We start from the raw sequence: 21,692 nt of genomic DNA on the forward strand, positions 1-21,692 counted from the left end.
TTACTTTGGTCCCAGCTCTCTGCAGGTCATTCACTAGGTCCCCCGTGTGGTGTGGGATTTTTGCTCACCGTTCTTGTGATCATTTTGACCCCACGGGGTGAGATCGTGCGTGGAGCCCCAGATTGAAGGAGATTATCAGTGGTCTTAATAATATCTCATACTCACAAAATATAATTGAAACATAAATGTATGCATAGTCACATCTACACAACCAATCATGACACTTTTAATTTCAAATCATTTATTAGATGTGTTTTCTCTCTTGAAGCCTGCTTCTTCGACCGCAATTGAAAACAGAAAGAATAAAACAAAGTATCAAAATTGCACACATGGGAGCATAAATCAGATATACCATATATATGATATTCTTCAGATAGATTCTTTCACATAAAAAAGAGCACCTAAAATTGAGATTACAGCATCTCATGGAACCATGATAACATTTGTGCCCTTATTTTGGATGTGGGTGATTCGTCACGAACTAGGACCAAAAAAAAGACCAATGTTTGGGGGATTTTCACTTAATTTAATCCATAGAATGGTCCTTTTGGAGGAAGTATTGTTGACATTTGTATCTAAAAGCTTAATTGAGAAATAATACAAGTTGGCATATAACCCTCCTTTAAAACTCCATAAAGCAAAACTTGGTGTCATATGAAGCGTTGCCGCTTGCTTTGCAACATGAGATGCATTTTGATTTCAATAACAATTTTCCTATTAAGTAATGAATATTGAAAAATATAAACATAAATATTGAAATATACAATTTGAATTTGGCTAATATTTTAATGTATTGTACATCTGGCAAATCACCAGAAGAGGGTGACCATTTTGAATCCATTTTCACATTCACTCTGTTACAAATTGGATCATAACTCTAAAAATAGCAGAGATCCCACTCTGGAACTTTGATATGTCCGTAGAGTATATTACGTTCAACAATATATTAAACATTTTGCTAAATCCAAATTTTTTTTCTTCAATATTCATAAATTAATACGAATATTGTTATTGAAAACAAAATGCTACTCATATTACAAAGCAAGCGGTGAAGCTTCCTATGACACCAATGTTTTCTTTGTAGCACCTACAGATAAAACATTAGGGAGTCTTAAAGGAGACCTGGGTAAGGCCAAACCGTCAACTTTGATAAATGATTGGTCAATTATGCTTTTATATACAAATGTCAAATATACGTCAACAATCCATACTCCAAAGGACCATTCTATATATTAAATGTCTGAAAATCATGGTCTTTTTTTCCCACCCATATCACATAATAACATAATAACACCAGAGACCCAAACATAATACCTTTTCCATTCAAAACTATACAGTCAAAGTACTATAGATACAGTACATAGATTACTGTTTTTCATCCTACCACATTAATTCCACTAGTGGTTAAAAATAAAAACTTGTAATGGTGATCATTCCATCATGTATCGTCAGGTTTTTCAATCATGTGCATTAAGTCTCGCTTAAATCCACTTTGTGGTTCAAACAGAAACCGTAATTGAACAAAAGTGAATTGTCATCATGTTACATATAGCCATGGTTTGCCAGAAACTACTGTGCCTTCAGAAAGCATTTACACCCATCGACTTTTTCCACATTTTGTTGTGTTACAGCCTGAATTTAAAATTGAGATCTTGTGTCACTGGCCTACACAAAAATACCCCATTTAATGTCAAATACGAATTATGTTTGTAATTTATTTATTTTTTTAAACAATTTAATAGAAAATACTGCTCAGGGATTTCACCATGAGACCAATGCTGACTTTAAAACAGTTACAGAGTTGAATGGCTGTGACAGGAGAAAACCGAGAATGGATCAACAACATTGTAGTTACTCCACAATACTAACCTAAATGACAGAGTGAACTATTGCCTAGTTAAATAAAGGTTAAAAGAAGGAAGCCTATACAGAATAAAGATATCCCAAAACATGCAATCCTGTTTGCCATAAGGCACAACACATCACTGAGTACCACTCTTCATATTTTCAAGCATGGTGGTGGCTGCATCATGTTATGGATATGGTTGTCATTGGCAAGGACTAAGGAGTTTTACATTTAAATGTTTCTTTTTTTTAAACGGAATAGACCTAAGCACAACCAACATCCTAGAAGAAAACCTGGTTCAGTCTGCTTTCAAACAGACACTGGGAGACAAATTCACCTTTCAGCAGGACAATAAGGGAAAGGGGATATCTACTCAGTTGCATAACTGAATGCATACCGAAATGCGTCTTCTGCATTTAACCCATTCCCTCTGAATCAATAACCTAAAACACAAGGCCAAATATACACTGGAGTTGCTTACCAAGATGGTATTGAATGTTCCTGAATGGCCTAGATACAGTTTTGACTTAAATAGGGTTGAAGATCTATGGCAGGACTTGAAAATGACTTTCTAGCAATGATTAACAACCAACTTGAAAGAGCTGGATGTATTGGGTCTGGGGTGTGAATGAATATGTGTAAATTAGATGTAAAATTAAAAAATAAAAATAAATGTTTTCACTTTGTCATTATGGGCTATTGTGTGTAGATGGGTGAGAAATAAAATATATTTAATAAATTTTGAATTCAGGCTTTAGCACAACAAAATGTGGAATAAGTCCAGGTGTATGAATACTTTCTGAAGGCACTGTACAGATGAGGGATGTTCACAAGACTCAAAATGTATCTTGGACTTGTGGATGACCTGATCTTTATATCATCTGTATGAGCAAATCAAGCAGGCACAGGGACCAGATGATATAAGCGTCACTGAGAATACGTCCAAAATGACATCCTAATCCCTTTATAGTGCACTACTTTTGACCAGGGCCCATTGGGCTCCGGTCAAAAGTAGTGCCCTAGAGGGAATGCAGCCTGAATCGTTACAGTGCTTATGCAACGTTTATATACAGTAGGGCCATTGTGTTGTTGAACTAAGCTAAATAAAACTAAACTGACCGGACCCTTTTACAATACTTTTGTAGTAATCCACTAACTTGCATTGACATGTGATCATCACCCAACAGTACACACCTGATGGTAAAAATACACTTTTATATATTCAAACGTATAGGCTACAATATGTACTGTGCTTTCATATTTCCTTTGCACTTCTACCTTGAAATAGAGAAGTAAAATAAAAAAGTCCAGTCAGGTTCCGCTACATGCGCCATCATTCAACTCATAAACTGCTCAAAACCATAATTTTTTAAATTCAAAACCAATAGTCCCTGACCCTAAGTAAAATAAAACATTGAACATCAAAAAAGATTACCAACATTAATTATATAATTTTAAATAAACAAAATACAGGAAACAAAAATCTAATATGAAACATCACTTGGGCTATTTGGCGAGCTGACATCTACCGATGGCAAGACTCATCTGTAAAATGGAGAGATAAAGAGGAGTTATGAGACACAATTCAGATACAGGTATGGAATGGACAACCACATTTCATGACTAACTGAGGGGTGTATTCACTAGGAACCAAATGGATGCAAATGGACGAAAACGGAGAGGGACTAAGCTGAACTTGTCCAATAAGAAACGCTTGTTTTGTTGCAAAAAGTTTTCCATTGCAGAATGTTTTGCTACGGTTTGCACTAATGAATACACCCTGTGTATGCAGGTATTCAGCTAAATGGAAGGGAGTGACATATACTGACCTATTCTCAGCACTCTCAGGCCAGCCGCTGCTCCCACGTTCCTGCTGCTCCCGGACACAAACACTCCTCTCTCCTCCTCCTCCTCTTCCTCCTGCACCTCATCCTCCTTCCCTTTCTCCTGACCTGGTATGGGGTAAGGGGTAAAGGCTATCATAGAGGCCTCTGATGGGTATTCAAAAACCTGCTCCAGCTGGGTCTCGTCGAAACACACCTTCACCTGGAGGGGGCGGACAAGACAGACACAGGAGAGAGGCTTAGTACAGTGCACCCAATAGAGACACACCCTTACAGACAGCCTGACCACATTGCAGTGTTACTTAATCAGGATGGACATGCTTCAAGAACAATTAATAGCAAGAAATAACCTGTACTTTCCCAGTGTTCCCCTTATTTAGTATGAAAGGGTGATGTGGAAAGCACCCATTAAAACGGCATGATTAAGTTGCACTGAGTCAGACCCTTCCTGACAAAAATGTATGTAACCTACAATTTGTTTACTTAGCACGGATATGAGAGATTATTTTGGTGTAAACAACATTGCTGCCTGCACCGAACAGTAGGAAAACCTGGCCCCTGCCTCGTACATTATATTATAGGTTGTTATAGTACATTATATTACAGGTTGGTGTAGTACATCCATACCGTAGTGCATTTATATTCACCACAAACTGACTGACCATACACTCCTGATAATAACCTGGTGTGAGAGACGTTGGACGAATCAAGCTCAGGCCCAGAAGGTTAATCTCTGACTGAACTGATTGACCCAGGCTAACACAGCAGGGTAGAACATGGAGGAGAGACAGAGAACCAGAGAGAGAGAGAGGAAGAAAGGAAGCACACTGTGCCAATCGCTAATCCCCACAGTCACATCGGAACCTTTACAAATACTCGTAAAAATGTCTTACACAGGATGTGGGGCAGCCACTGTCTATGAGAATGGTACCTCGGTCTAGTTTGAGAGAAAGAGATACTGTATGACAAGGGAGCCTTGGGATTGAAGAGGGGGGAGACAGAGGATCTGAACAAGGATGACGAGGAGAGCGTAAGTCACCCCCCTCTGTAAGATGATGCCGGTGCTCGGTGGAGCTGACGTCAAACAGTCTCAGCAACGTGAGCAACAGGTGGCCAGGAAGCACCAATAGGCTACGAAAGGGTTACAGCAGGACGACTATAGTAAAGGAGAGCTGTGCTTAACCGCTATGAGTATATTACAGGATTTGGTCCCAAACTGACACAAAGGAAACAATTTTGGGGGGTTTTCTCATTACTCAGTGTGGACTAAGTGGGTGAGATTGATTCAGGCAAAAAAAATGTAATCACCTTCATTTAACCAGGTAGGCTAGTTGAGAATAAGTTCTCATTTACAACTGCGACCTGGCCAAGATAAAGCAAAGCAGTTTGACACATACAACCACACAGAGTTACACATAGAATAAACAAACATACAGTCAATAATACAGTAGAAAAAGTCTATATACAGTGTGTGCAAATGAGGTAGGATAAGGGAGGTAAAGGCAATAAATAGGCCATGGTGGCAAAATAATTACAATATAGCTATTTAACACTGGAATGGTAGATGTGCAGAAGATGAATGTGCAAGTAGAGATACTGGGGTGCAAAAGAGCAAGATAAATAAATAAATACAGTATGGTATGAGGTAGTTGGATGGGCTATTTACAGATGGGCTATGTACAGGTGCAGTGATCTGTGAGCTGCTCTGACAGCTGGTGAGGGAGATATGAGTCCAGCTTCAGTAATTTTTGCAGTTCGTTCCAGTCATTGGCAGAAGAGAACTGGAAGGAAGGCGGCCAAAGGAAGAATTGGCTTTGGGGATGACCAGTGAGATATACCTGCTGGAGTGCGTGCCACGGGTGGGTGCTGCTATGGTGACCAGTGAGCTGAGATAAGGCGGGGCTTTACCTAGCAGAGACTTGTAGATGACCTGGAGCCAGTGGGTTTGGCGGTGAGTATGAAGGCCAGCCAACGAGAGCATACAGGTCGCAGTGGTGGGTAGTATATGGGGCTTTGGTGACAAAACGGATGGCACTGTGATAGACTGCATCCAATTTGTTGAGTAGAGTGTTGGAGGCTATTTTGTAAATGGAAGTAAGTATAATAATGCATCCAATTAGGTTTGGATGTACTTGGAAGATCGGTCGTAGTATCTGTCCATTCAGTTACAGCACTGATTATCATGAAATGGAGTCATGATGAGGAATAATCCACATCCTACAGCATAATCGTTTAATAAACAACACTGCATAATTTATTCTTTCAAACACAAAATGTATTTTGGGCAGAGTGGGGTATGTCGAGCAATTTTTTACTTTCAGCATCACTACATCAAGGGAAATATAATATTATTTCTAAAAAATATACAGTCAGAAGTTTACATACACTTAGGTTGGAGTCATTAAAAATTGTTTTTCGACCCCTTAACCACAAATTCCTTGTTAACAAACTATAGTTTTGGCAAGTCGGTCAGAACATCTACTTTGTGCATGACAGTCATTTTTCCAACAATTGTTTACAGACAGATTATTTCACTGTATCACAATTCCAGTGGGTCAGAAGTTGACATACACTAAGTTAACTGTGCCTTTGAACAGCTTGGAAAATTCCAGAAAATTATGTCATGGCTGTAGAAGCTTCTGATAGGCTAATTGACATCATTGGAGTCAATTGGAAGTGTAGCTGTAGATGTATTTCAAGGGCTACCTTCAAACTCAGTGCCTCTTTGCTTGACATCATGGGAAACTCAAAAGAAATAAGCCAAGACCTCAGAAAAATAATTGTGGACCTCCACAAGTCTGGTTCATACTTGGGAGCAATTTCCAAACACCTGAAGGTACCACATTCATCTGTACAAACAATAGTACGCAAGTATTAACACCATGGGCCCACACAGCTGTCATACCGCTCAGGAAGGAGACGCGTTCTGTCTCCTAGAGATGAACGTACTTTGGGGCGAAAAGTGCAAATCAATCGCAGAAAAACAGCAAAGGACCTTGTGAAGATGCTGGAGAAAACAGGTACAAAATATCTATATCCACAGTAAAACGAGTCCTATGTCGACATAACCTGAAAGGTCGCTCAGCAAGGAAGAAGCCACTGCTCCAAAACCACCATAAAAAAGACAGACTACGGATTGCAACTGCACATGAGGACAAAGATCGTACTTTTTGGAGAAATGTCCTCTGGTCTGATGAAACAAAAATATAACTATTTGGCCATAATGACCCTCGTTTTGTTTGGAGGAAAAAGGGGGCGGCTTGCAAGCCGAAGAACACCATCCCAACACCACCCAACCGTGAAGCACGAGGGTGGCAGCATCATGTTGTGGGGGTGCTTTGCTGCAGGAGGGGCTGGTGCACTTCAGAAAATAGATGTCTTCATGAGGAAGTAAAATTATGTGGATATATTGAAGCAACATCTCAAGACATCAGTCAGGATCCCAGACATATTCAAAGCTTGGTCGCAAATGGGTCTTCCAAATGGACAATGACCCCATGCATACTTCCAAAGTTGTGGCAAATTGGTTTAAGGACAACAAGTCAAGGTATTTGGAGTGCCCATCACAAAGCCCTGATCTCAATCCTATAGAAAATGTGTCGGCTGAACTGAAAAAGCTTGTGCGAGCAAGGAGGCCTAGAAACCTGGCTCAGTTTCACCAACTCTGTCAGGAGGAATGGGCTAAAATTCACTCAACTTATTGTGGGAAGTTTGTGGAAGGCTACCCGAAATGTTTGACACAAGTTAAACAATTTAAAGGCAATGCTACCAAATACTAATTGAGTGTATGTAAACTTTTGACCCACTGGGAATGTGATGAAAGAAATACAAGGTGAAATAAATAATTTTCTCTACTATTATTCTGACATTTTACTTTCTTCAAATAAAGTGGTGATCCTAACTGACCTAAGACAGGGAATTTTTACTAGGATTAAATGTAAGAAATTGTTTAGTTTAAATGTATTTAGCTAAGGTGCATGTAAACTTCCGACTTCAACTGTATCTACATATATTTCAGGATGTTGTGTATCCCTGGAAATAATCAGAATTCATGTAAACATAATAGTTTTGAAAACATGGCTTGTCCAAAAAAAAGTGGTCTCTTGGCACAACCTACCCCGGATAAATTGCAATTGTGTTCGTTGTCTATAGTTTATGCCTGCCCATACCATAACCTCACAGCCACCATGGGGCACTCTGTTCACAATGTTGACATAAGTAAACCCCTCGCCAACACAACGCCATACACATGGTCGGCAGTTGTGAGGCCGGTTGGACGTACTGCCAAATTCTCTAAAATGACATTGGAGGAGGCCTATGGTAGAGAAATGAACATTACATTTTCTGACAACAGCTCTGGTGGACATTCCGGAAGTCAGCATGCCAATTGCACACTCCCTCAAAACTTGAGGCATCTGTGGCATTGTGTTGTGTGACAAAACTGTACATTTTAGACTTTTATTGTCCCCAGCACAAGCTGCACCTGTGTAATGATCATGCTGTTTAATCAGCTTCTTGATATTCCACACTCGTCAGGTGGATGGATTATCTTGGCAAAGGAGAATTGCTCACTAACAGGGATTTTTGAGGAATAAGCTTTTTGTGCATATGGAATATGTCTGGGATCTTTTATTTCAGCTCATGAAACATGGGAACAACACTTTACATGTTGCATTTATATTTTTGTTCAGTGTACTTATTTTACTGTAAATGTGATCATACTTGACTATTTTTATTCACAAATGCAAGTGAAATGCTCGCACTATGTAGCCCTGACCACCCGCCAATGTGGCTGGTGAAATAGACATCTTACCCCCCTATATTTGCTATTTCTCTGTCTCTATCGTTCAGAGGAAGTGAACAGGCCTGAAAGAGGAAATATCCAGTCATGGGTCCAAAATGTCACCCTTTTCTCTGTATAGTGCACTACTTTTGACCAGGGCCCATAGGGAACTGGTGAAAAGTAGTGCACTATGTAAGGAATAGGATGCCATTTGGGACTCGATCATGCAGTGTCTCAGCTAGGGAGTCACAAGGTTGTTGAGTTTCCCCTCACTCCACTTCTCTTTAACCCCACCCTCCTGTTTCACTGACAAATGAGAGACTGTTCCTCTTCAATCGCACCAAATTTGGGCCCGATGACAATTTTTAAATGGGAAATTAGGTTACAGTAGGACAGTATCAATAGTCGATGTTGCGAAAACTATACAATAAACATGGTGAGAGCTTCCTCAACTTTACTGCCATGGCTAAATTAACAAGTCAATCATTAATTCCTTAGCCTAGATTTCCAACAAGACTTGGAAGGATGACATTGGCAAATGCTGCTGTCATATGCCAAGAGGTCAACGTTGTCAAAAGTGTTTGCCAAAATTCCAATGCAGCAAAACAAACTCAGCAGAAACAGGAAAATACAAAGGAAGACTTGTCGGAAAGGCAACAAGGGCAGACTCATTGAAAGACAGGATCTGTCAGAGGAAGTAACCTGCAATGCAATGGTGTGAGTCAGGCCAAGGATCTGTGTAGCATCTTGCATTATGTACAGAAAATTAGATGAAAAAAAGAAGCTGATAAGCTAAATGCCTATACAATAGCAAAGTGTTTTACATTAAAAGTCATGCTGTCTGAGTAAAGTACAGTACATAAGCCATAAAGGTTTAAGTATTTAACAATAGATATACACTGAGTATACCAAACATTAGGAACCACCCCTTTTGCCCTCAGAACAGCCTCAATTTGACGTGGCATGGACGACTCTACAAGGTGTCGAAAGCATTCCACAGGGATGCTGGCCCAAGTTCAATCCAATGCTTCCCACAGTTCTGTCAAGTTGGCTGGACTTCCTTTGGGTGATGGGCCATTCTTGATACACACGGGAAACTGTTGAGCGTGAAAAACCCAGCAACATTGCAGTTCTTGACAAAAAAACGGTGCGCCTGGTACCTACTACCATACCCTGTTCAAAGACACTTAATTATTTTGTCTTTCCCATTCACCTTTTAAATGGCATGTCTTAATTGTCTCAAGGCTTAAAAATGGTTCTTTACCCTGTCTCTTACCCTTCATTTACAACGATTGAAGTGGATTTATCAAGTGACTTCAATAAGGAATCATAGCTTTTACCTGGATTCAGTCTATGTCATGGAAAGAGCAAGTGTCCTTAATGTTTTGTATACTCAGTGTATACTGTATACCGTAATATCTCTAAATATGCATATTCTCGTCTACCTCGCTATATAAACAGATTACACCAGACTCCCGCCACTCTCTTATTCAGAGGGGTTGGGTTAAATGCGGAAGACACATTTCAGTTGAAGGTATTCAGCTGTACAACTGACTAGGTATCCCATTTGAACTTTCCCGTTCTTCCCATTCTAAAGCTCCATTCGTGTGGGGAGACTGCCAAGCCTGGTCTTTAGTTCTGCTCTGATGAGCCACTTTGTTATGGAGGTGTCCTAATTAAAGTACTCCAAAAGACTCTGTCCATGTCTGAAATGGTGCCCCATTCCATATGTAGTGCACTACTTTTGGCCAGGGCCCATGAGGGATAGGGTGCCATTGTAGGGGATAGGGAGCCATTTCACAAGCAACCTCTCTCTAACAGGCTATTGCTCCGACTGTTTTCATTTCATTGCACAAAAAGGATGTTGCAATGGGGAGAGGGGGGGGGGGGGGGCAATTCATCTATTGTGGGATAACTTGTCTTTCTAGATGAAACAGAAAGAAGTGATGATTGATTCACAACCCACATAGCTCCTCTATGCAAAACTTCAAGTTAGACAGACAGAAAGAGATAAGGAGGAGGAGGAGTGCTCTGGCTGAGTGGCTCTGTCATTGTGGTTTCCTCTCCACTTTTTCTGCTCTCTCAAGTGTTACATGAAGGCTCATTTGAAATAGACTGTTAGCACTAGTTATTACAGTTACCCTAACAAATTATTTATACAGGGTTTATAATTAGTTTATTACTAAACGAGACCAGAGCCACCGCTACTAGTAGGCTACTTTACAGCTGAGAATCATGATGTCGTGCTTGATAAGGCTTTAACAGGCTTAGCTCAGTCGACGTGTTCTAACTCCTCAGTGCAATCAAACGGGATGTCCTAATGCTAGCGAAAGGGCAGGGGGGGGGGGGGGGGCATTCTGGGGACTGGAGGTTCAAATGGAGGCAGGCAGGGAAGAGGTGAAGTTTTCTGATAGTCACAGTACGCCCATAACATATTGATAATCTATTGAAGCCATTTTCTGCAATTTTTTTTGTTTGTTTGTTTTTGGTCTTTATTAAACCCAACCTTAGGGGAGGGGATCCATGATCATCACTACAAGATATGATCATCACTACAAGAGGCCTTTCTAGGGAGTTTTTCCTAGCCACTGTGCTTCTACACCTGCATTGCTTGCTGTTTGGGGTTTTAGGCTGGGTTTCTGTACAGCACTTTGTGACATCAGCTGATGCAAGAAGGGATTTATACATACATTTGATTTGATGTGATACATCATCAATACAATTTGCAGGCATATAACCCCACTACACTCACCCCTTTGGGAGTCCCTTTGGGAGTCTTGACCAGGCAAGACTTATCCAGGTTCTGATATCCGCCGATCACTTCGATCTCCTCCGTAGTGGGGTATCTCTTCTTGCCTCTCTCTACTATCTCGGTTAGGACAGGCATCTGGGACTTGGCAGACGTCTTGACTGGGGGTCCTGAGGATACTGAAACTGATTCCACGGCTTCCCCTCCAACAGGCTTCCTTGGGGTGATGGTGATGGTGGTGCCCCTCTTGACCTGCTGGCCTCCAGAGCCTGTTCTGATGGTGAAATGGATTGGAGAAGGCGAAGGGGAGGGAGAGACGGAGGGGGACTGGGGTGGGGAGGGTGAGCATGGGGAGGATGATGTGCTGGGTGGGACTCCCTGGTCTGGGTGTAATGAGTTCTCATGAGAGGGGGTCAGGAGAGATCTGGAGTTGATGGTAATGGATCGGGCACGATTGGGTTGAGGAGGCCTTTCAGAGGGCATCTGCGGATTAGACTGACATTTTCTTGGATTTAGAGGTGTTTGCTGGTCCTTTTGCCTCGGATGCATCTGTTGAGGTTCCTTATTAGGCTGGTTGTGTGATATCCTTGTGCTTTGCTGAGCTTCAGACTCTTTAGCTTTCAAATTCGTTTTTTTACTAAAAGTCGACTGTGCTGCGTTGTCGTCGTGTGATAGTCTCTGTACTTCCTGTTGTTCTCGCAACTGAAGCTGTTCCACCTGACGCTGTATTTTCTGAAGTCCGGAATTCTCATCACAAGAGGCCTTATTTCCAGATGCCCCACCACCACCCCACAGCTGCTTCTGTGTCAGCATCCCAACGGATCTCTCCAGACTGCTTGGCTCCTGTTGTTCTGCTGATATGCGGGACTGTACCTTGGGTGTATGTATAGGGATAGGCCTATCCACGGTCATCTCACTCATGCACACCGCCGTCCTGGACCCCACTGTTTTCAGGTTATAGATCCGGCTCATCTCAGCAAGAGAAGGGGAGAAAGAGTCTGAGGGTGAAGGAGAGGGGGAAGGAGGCAGATAATGCAACCTGTCCTCTTCCTCCAAGAGTTTATCCTCTCCTACTTCTCCTCCTCTGCCTCTGGTGTCCTGTTTTGTCTGCCGACCCCTGTCACACCGTAACTCATCTACTACATGTTTTATTGGATCTTCCTCTCTCTCGATCGTGTGATCGCTTTCTTCCTCTCCTTTGACAGATTGCGAGAATGAGAGAGGAACAGGAAGCTCAGGGTCGGCTTTTGACACGCTCGCTTCCTGTGTGACGTAAAACTGAGTGGATGTTGTCTGCTGTGCAGAGCCTTCCTGTCTCTGTCTCTCTCGCCCCATTTCGTTCCCCCTCTCTCCTTCATCACACCTATCTGAACTTGAAGCTCTTCTAACCCTTCTAGTCCCAGCCCTTTTCATTCCCTCAGTCGCATCTCCATCATCCCCCGTTGCTACCGCTCCCTCCGTGTTCCTCAGCCTCTCCTTCTCCCTCTGCCGGATTTTCTCTCGCAGGGATTCGATACGAGACAAAGGCTTGCCGATCCTCCAACTATCCCTCCTCTCCACACCTTTCCCTCCCTCTCCTTCGCAGCTCTGGTCGTCGTCGCTTTGGAGGCTTGGCCTTTTGTTCTCTAATACCTCCTCCACACCGTAGAACACTGTCCTGGGTATGTGTCGCTCAAGTGGCGTTGGAGGGATTCCAACTGAGGCAACGTGCTTTGGAGACTTGGGAGACTCAGGGGTCACTTCCTGGACGGACATTTCGGGGCAGACGTGACTGTGCACGTGTGTGCCAGGTGAGTGTGTGCTCTCCTTGCTCACCTCACTTGGCACCCTGTAAGCTTTGCTCCCTCTCACATTCTCTGTGTCCTCCCTCGTCACACGTTTGCGATCCTGAGTTAATGATTGGGTCCCTTTGTGATTGTCAAGTTCGTTGGCTGTCTCTCCGACTCTCCCTGTCTTGTTGATAAGATCCCCCGTGTGCTGTGATAGTGCTGACTTGGTTGAATGGTTCCCTGGCGCTCCTTGACTACTACGCCAATCTGTTCCTCTGTGTGCCACAGCGCTGAGCAAGGTGGTTGAACACTCTGTCAATGCTGAGACACGTCTGTAATGGCTTTCGACAGACTGAGGAGGACCGGCTCTGTCTACAGAGAGGGTGATCACACAGTTTTGCTGAGTTGTTTCAACTGACATTGTGCAGTCCCTTACTTCTGACATCCTCTTGGCATCCCTTGCATCTGATCCTCTTCTAATGGCTTCTGACCCCCTTCTGTCCCTCACTTGAGGTTCTGCCTGTCTTCCAACCACCACCTCTCTCTCTGTGCTCCTCGCCCTCTCCATCCCTCTCCCTCTTTCTTCTGTCATTCGCTTTACCTCTCTTTCCACTGCTCTCTCTCGCCCATCGTGTTTGATGGGCACTCCTTGCGCAAATGAGGCCTCTGTGTTTTTAACTGAGGCCCTTGTAAACCCTGCCTCCTCACACATATTCTGTGTTAGTTCCTCTGTCCCCGTGTTCCCATATTCTAACTCCACTCGTGTTACAACCTCGACCCCATGGTCAGTCTCTTTCCCTGTGTAACTTTCCAACGCAGGCTGTCTCTCAGGCTGCCCCTCTTCCTCCCTGTCTGTTTTTATGAATCCCTCTCTATGCTTCCCTACCCACTCTTTATCTGAAAACCGGGTCCAGCCCCCCTGCTTGCCTCCCCTCTCTGACCATTCCCCCTCCACTACATCTCCCCGAGGTGCCACCCTCCTGTCTGAACATGTCCTCTCCACCACCTTCCTATCGTGGTTCCCCTCATCCTGCATGCCATTCTCCTTTGTGCATATCACCTGGTCAGAGAAGCTGAATGACCGCTTGGGCACACCCCTGAATCCTGCACGTTTCTCCTCCCCTCTCCTGTCTCCATCATTGTCCTCGTCCAGACCAAAATTGTCTCTGTCCCTGCCAGGCCGGCTGAAACAATCTGAGCTTTTAGACCGGGACGGGGGCTTTGGATGTTCCCTGAATTTCTTTGTATGTTCCCCAAATTTACTCAGCAGCTCACTCACCCTAACTCTTCTCTCATTGTGGATACTGTCATCTGTGTCACCACATCTCCTATCCTCTTGTTCTGAAGCTGTGTGTGTTCGTGGTCGGTCTTTCTCCCTCAAGTTCTCCCTCTCTTTATCTTTCATCATCAACCACGCCACCTCTCTCTCCAGACCCCTCTCACAGTCCTTTCTTCCATCTTTATTGCACTTTGCCTCTCTCTCTCCCTTCTCTTTGCCATCTCCTTCCCTGCCTGCCCCTTTTAGACTTCCACTCCTGCAGTCCTCAGTGCCAGCTAAGGGTTTAATTACCAATCCCACTGATGCTCGGATCTCCGTGACACTCCCTCCACCAGAAAGAAACTCCTTGAGGTCCATCTTTATGTCTCTCTTTTCCTGCTCCTCTTCCATCACCTCCCTCTCCCACTCTCTCCTTCTACCCCTCCTTTCATCACTGCCCTTTCTGTCCTGTTCAATAATGATGATGTTGTCTGCTCTGATGGTACGAAGGCCTGGGACTAGTGGATGGGGATACTTGGGGTTTTGAGGATCTGAGTCTCCCTCCTCCCTCTCCTCCTCCTTTCTCCCTCTCGGGCATTCCCTTTCCCTGTCTCTCACGGTGTCCCGGCTCGTCTCTCTTCCGGCACTTCTGTCCCTTTCTCTGCCCCTACTCCGTTCCCTGTATTGCTGTAGTTTTAATTCTATATCTCTTCCCCTCCCAGACTCCCCATCATGACCTTTGACATGGCCTCTTTCCTTCTCCTTTTCCCTCTCTCTCCCTACTTCTATTTCCTGCTCATTCCCTTTCTCGTGGCCCATCTCCCCAGCCATCTCTTCTTCTCTTCCCCTTCTCAACCCGCCATGCGTGCGAATGAATGGATTTTGTTGGACAGTGGTGATGGTCTCCCTTAACAGCTGACTCTGCGGTTTAGACTCTTCATCCAGCCAAGGCCCTGTGACGTCTGGGCTGAGTGGTGATTCACTATCCAGCTGCACCAGTGTAGCGCTGTCTGGGTCACTCACAGCATCAGAAGGGGACCTGCCCTCCTTGACTTGGAGGGGGCCCTCTCTTTCCTTGTCCCCAAAACTCTCCTGTTTCATTCTTCTCCTCTGGATGATCCCTCGCTTCCAAACAGGCATGCTGGCGAGTTTGGCCTCCTCCTCTTTTTCTCTCTTCTCTCGCTCCTCCTCCTCCCTCCTCTTTCTCTCCAGCAGGAGTTGTTTCCATTCCGGTAAAGAGGAGACAGACATAACAGAGAAGAGCTTTTGCTTTTGGCAAGATTCCTAATCGTCCTCTCGTTTGATGCTCCGGCAACAGTTCTGTCAAAAAGGACACAGCAAGATGTTCATAAAAAATATAATAACCATATGTTGTGATTTAATTTGTATAGCATATTCCTTGTGACTCACTTTGCTTTCAAATCCGAATAGATGTTTTTATTGAAATGTAGCTTACTAACAGGTCTACTTTGTATATTTCTATGACATCATGTGTAGAGGCTATGTAACTCAACCACGTAGCCTATTTACTGGATTACATTTTACACAGGCTTCGTCCTCCCCTCATGGTTACTTTCCCTAATCATAAAAAGTTAACATACCATCGACGCATAGTTATTATGGAGCGATTTCAGTGCCAACAGAAATGGCATGTGAATTCCATCATTTTGCACAAATTGAATCATTTAATTAAAACCGGGAATGGAACGGCTGTCCTTAGAAGGGCCATGACAGGGCTATTCAACTATATTCTTATGTGCGACAAATTGATCATAGAGGAAAACAGAAGGCATGTCCATGTTCCAGAGAGTCTTAGCTTTCAGGAATGGGGTTAAAATGCTAGAGCTTAAATTATTGTTAATCTATCTGCACTGTTCAATTTACAGTAGCTATTACAGTGAAATAATACCATGCTATTGTTTGAGGAGAGTGCACAATTATGAACTTTGAAAATGTATTAATAAACCAATTAGGTACATTTGAGCAGTCTTGATAGAATATTTTGAACCGATATGCAATGGTTCATTGGATCAGTCTAAAACCTATAACATACACTGCTGCCATCTAGTGTGCAAAATCGAAATTTAGCCTGTGCTGGAATAATACATTATGGCCTTTCTCTTGCATTTCAAAGATGATGGTACAAAGTACAAACAAAGTATGTTTTTTCTTTGTATTATATTTTACCAGACCTAATATGTTATATTCTCCTACATTAATTTCACATTTCCAAAAACGTCTAAGTGTTTCATTTCAAATGATATCAAGAACATGCATATCCTTGCTTCAGGTCCTGATCTACCAGGCAGTTAGATTTCGGTATGCCATTTTAGGCGAAAATTTAAAAAAAGGGTCACATCCTTAACAGGTTTGTAACATGCACACTATGCCTCTGCAAGTTTGCACTCCAAACGTTCCCCACAATTTCGCACTCCTTGTTTTAAACCTGGGGGCAAAGGATGTTAAAAAAGCGTCCTCCAAACTTACCAAATCCTTGGTATTCCGCAGTAATGCTTTATATCCCCCTCTGTGTCGATTTGAGAGTTTTCATCTTCTGAATGAAGAGCGACTGTGTACCTCCCGTCGTGCGTAATGCGCTCGAGATACTACCTCGAAGGTTGTTCTGTATCTAGCTTCCGATGTAGTTGATTAATCGATGTCAAAAAGTCAGGATTAATAATGTTTATATGGTTCCGTTATTTAAAGATGACCTCGCAGTGAATCAGTGTATATACACTTAAAACACCTCCATTGGTAGTAAATATTCCCCGGCTGCAGTGCTGTCCGACAACTGTAATCCTATAATTACATTAAATCCCGTCAGGGGAGTTAGTGGCACACACCATATTGGCCGACCTAATAAAAGGCGTTTAAAGAAGACTCCCGTCTGCCGGTCACCCACCCCTCATCCCTACGTCCCACTAATTGGAAGAGAGAGAGAGGAAATAAGGAGAGAAGGGGGTCACCGCAGTCAGACGGTGATGCTGACAGTCAGGATTGTGGTGATGAGAGTTACCCGATGTGATGTGAAAAACTTCAACCCGTCGTCCCGGGGGGAATTCATCGTAAATTCTGGATAACATCAAAGTGGCCTACACTAGGATACACGCTCAGGAAATCAATCAGTCTGTTATGTAAGATAATCTGCGGGCTCAGCTACAGTAGTTAGCCCAGATCAGACAGTTGAGGAATCATGCATAAGAGAATAGCCTAGACTACATCAATGGTAAGAGCCTAAATCAAAGTTAAAATAACTCTAAAAAAAAAGACATGTACAGCGCTCCCGCACACTGACTCTGTACCGGTACCCCCTGTATATAGCCTCGCTATTGTTATTTTACTGCTGCTTTTTAATTATTTGTTACTTTATTTCTTAGTTTTTGGGGGATTTTTCATAAATGCATTGTTGGTTTAAGGGCTTGTAATTAAGCGTTTCACGACTAACATTTGATTTGAAATGTATTGCTGCTTGCATTTATTGACATTTTGTTGTAGTTGCTTATCATTTGTTTCAGTGCAATATCTTAAATGTATCCATGTTTGTTTTGTTATTGTAATTAAATCTATATAAAATAACGGAAACAATGAATAACTTCTCCTTTCGATCATCCATGTTGACAATACAACGAATCCCCTGGAATGAATTCAGCTATTCAAGTCCTGTTACATTGATTTACAGCAGCAATTACTGCAACACAAAGGATATATCAAGGGCACAGCGCAATAAAACAAGGATTATGGAGAGAAAAGGATAAAACAAAGACATTCAAAATGTGACAGAATGTGTGTGTGTGGGGGGGGGGGGGGGGGCATAGCAAAAGAATTGGGGAAAAACAACAAAACGAAAGACAACAGCAGAATGCAGCACTGATAATCCAATTCTGACACAAAAATACCGCGTGGAACAGCAGTTTGCACTTGTTGGTGGAATGTAAAATGTCACATTATGTTCATAGGCGATATAAAATATACTCATGGATAAATACATTTTTTTTAAATCCACTAAAATGGGGGGGGGGGGGGGGGTACAAAAAGTGATGTACTTTCTAAACGGTTGACCCGATATGTATGAAAATACCCTCAAATTAAGCTGACAGTCTACACTTTAACCTCATAGTCATTGTATCATTTCAAATCCAAAGTGGAGTACAGAGCCAAAACAACAACCAAACATTTTGACTATCCAGATACTTTTGGAGCTCCTTGTATATTTAGTTTGTATTCCAACTCTTTGATTCTCCTGAGATAGCTGTTGATCATGACTCTCACTTCCATTACAAATAAAATGAACAAGATGGCGCTGACAGAGATGGTCACCTCTCTTCAGGTCCATAGGAAACTATGCAGTAAATATTTTTTTATGTATTTATTACAATGTTAGCCCAGAAAATCCCAAGTGTTATTACATACAGCAGGGAAGAACTATTGGATATAAATGCTACGTCAACTTACCAACATTACGACCAGTAATACAACTTTCCCGAAGCGGATCCTTTGTTCGGACCACCCTGGACATGGGATCTAATCCCAGAGGCCGACCCAAAACATTGTCACCGCAGGAGAGGCAGACAGAGCGGACTACTGGTCAGACTTAGAAGGAAAGCACACCATCCACCGCTTCTGAGCATATTACTCGTCAATGTCCAATCTCTAGACAAGGTGGACGAAATTAGGGCATGAGTTGCCTTCCAGAGAGACATCAGAGATTGTAACATTCTCTGTTTCACGGAAACATGGCTCACTCGGGATATGTTGTCAGAGTCGGTACAGTCACTTGGGTTCTTCATGCATTGCGTCGACAGAAACAAACATCTCTCTGGTAAGAAGAGCGGGGGTGTATGCCTTATGATTAACAACTTATGGTGCAATCATAACATACAGGAACTCAAGTCATTTTGTTCACCTGACCTAGAATTCCTTACAATGAAATGCTGAACCGCATTATCCCCCAAGAGAATTCTCTGCGATTATAGTCGCACACCCCAAGCAGATACCTCGTCGGCCCTGAAAGAACTTCACTGGACTCTATGTAAACTGGAAGCCATATATCCTGAGGCTGCATTTATTGTATCTTGGGATTTTAACAAACGCTAATCTGAAAACAAGGCTACCTAAAATTTCCCAGCATATCGAATGCGCTACAAGATCTGGTAGTGTTCTCGACCATTGCTACTCTAACTTCCGTGACACATACAAGGCCCTTCCACTCCCTCCCTTCGGCAAATCTGACCATGACTCCATTTAGTTGCTCCTCGCCTATAGGCAGAAACTAAAACAAGAAACACCCGTGCTCAGGTCTATCCAAAGCTGGCCTGACCAATCGGATTCCACGCTTCAAGATTGCTTCCATCACATGGATTGGGATATGTTAGTCTCAGACAACAACATTGACGTATACGCTGACTCAGTGACTGAAAGCGCAAACCACCGCTTTTAATCATGGCAAGAAGACTAGAAACATGACCGGATAAAAAAAAAGTTTAAAAAAGTATTGCTATTTCCTCATAGACTATGATGTAATACTCCAGAGGAGGATGATCTGGCCAATCAACAGTCTGGCCAGCTCTTCTTCCTCTAATCAGCAGTCTAGAGGAAGAAGAGCTGGCCAAACAGCAGTCTAGAGGAAGAAGAGCTGGCCAATCAGCAGTCAAGAGGAAGAAGAGCTGGCCAATCAGCAGTCTAGAGGAAGAAGAGCTGGCCAAACAGCAGTCTAGTACCCGCATTCATATTTTTAATGACCGGTACACGCACACACCATTCCAACACAGACAAGCTGCTTTTTAACATTCTTAATTACACTTTTTTGGAAAGAAAACTATTTCACTCATATTGTAAGTAATTATAGGTCATATTTAATAGAAATCTGGAAACACTTTAATTAGTGACGATTACTTGTGTGTTGCTGCCCTCGTGTGGTCTTTCTAGGGTTTCTATCTTCACATTATTACCGTAATGCTTCAGAATATAATTTAACTGACACAGCCACACAGACTTACTTTAAAAATGCAGTCTTGTCACAACTAATGAAATACTATAATTAATGTAGGGCATCAGTAAAGCCGAAACAAAGAGAGGGGTGTCACGTCAGATGAGGTTCCATCGACGTATCAGCTCAAGGCTTCAACAACAACCTGGACTTACATTGTAAACAAAATTATGGTACACTCAAATTAGACTGAACAAAAATATAAACGCAACATGCAACAATTTCAAAGATTTTTCAGTCAAGTGAAATAAATGCATTAGGCTCTAATCTATGGATTTTTCACGACTGGGGATATAGATCTTAAATTTTAAAAAGTTGGGACGTGGATCAGAAAACCAGTTAGTGTCTGATGTGACCACCATTTGACTCATGCAGCGTGACACATTCCCTTTGCATAGAGTTGATCAGGCTGTTGATTGTGGCCTGTGGAATGTTGTCCCACTCCTCTTCAATGGCTGTGTGAAGGTATTGGATATTGGTGGGAACTGGAACACGCTGTCGTACACATTGATCCAGAGCATCCCAAACAGGCTCAATGGGTGACATGTCTGGTGAGTATGCAGGGCATGGAAGAGCTGGGACTGTTTCAGCTTGCAGGAATTGTGTACACAGATCCTTGTGACATAGGGCCTTGCATTATCATGCTGAAACATCAGGTGATGGTGGCGGATGAATGGCATAACAATGGGCCTCAGGATCTCGTCATGGTATCTCTGTGCATTCAAATTGCCATCGATAAAATGCAATTGTGTTCATTGTCCGTAGTTTATGCCTGCTCATACCGTAACCCCACCGCCACCATGGGGCACTCTGTTCACAATGTGAACATCAGCAAACCGCTCGCTCACACGACGCCATATGTACGTAAAACAGGTTGGATGTACTGCCAAATTCTCAAAAATAACCTGGTAGGCGGCTTATGGTACAGAAATTAACATTGCATTCTCTGGCAACAGCTTTGATGGACATTCCTGCAGTCAGCATGACAATTGCATGTTCCCTCAACTTGAGACATCTGTGGCATTGTGTTGTGTGACAAAACTGCACATTTTAGAGTGGCCTTTTATTGTCCCCAGCACAAGGCGCATCTGTATAATGATCATGCTGTTTAATCAGCTTCCTCATATGCCACACCTGTCAGGTGGATGGATTATATTGGCAAAGATAATGCTCACAAACAGGAATGTAAACAAATGTGTCCACAAAAATTGAGAGAAAAAAGCTTTTTGTGCATATGGACCATTTCGGGATATTTCATTTCAGCTCATGAAACATGGGACACTTTACATGTTGCGTTTATATTTTTTGTTCAGTGTAGTACGATATGTTACGTTTAGCACGGTATGTATTAATTTGTGGAAGTCCATCATTCATTTAGTATGATATGTTACTGGATAATGATATGAATTTGCAATACGTATAATATGTTATGAATTCCAATTTGTAGTGGCTAAAGT

General features: G+C 42.6%; 1 protein-coding gene across 1 annotated transcript; it reads right to left on the reverse strand.

Annotated features, from left to right (window-relative positions):
* Window positions 1-224: 224 nt before the first annotated feature.
* Window positions 225-17,825, reverse strand: LOC110487630 (uncharacterized). Its single transcript, XM_036971417.2, has 3 exons — window positions 11,226-17,825; window positions 3,676-3,892; window positions 225-3,391 (listed from the first exon to the last, which is right to left on the reverse strand). Exons 1-3 carry the CDS (start codon window positions 15,498-15,500, stop codon window positions 3,372-3,374), a joined length of 4,512 nt encoding a protein of 1,503 aa, XP_036827312.2. The 5' UTR covers window positions 15,501-17,825; the 3' UTR covers window positions 225-3,371.
* Between the last annotated feature and the right edge of the window lie 3,867 nt (window positions 17,826-21,692).

The sequence above is a fragment of the Oncorhynchus mykiss genome, chromosome 30, assembly GCF_057628025.1.
Source record: "Oncorhynchus mykiss isolate SJ-2025 chromosome 30, ASM5762802v1, whole genome shotgun sequence".
NCBI lineage: Eukaryota > Metazoa > Chordata > Actinopteri > Salmoniformes > Salmonidae > Oncorhynchus > Oncorhynchus mykiss.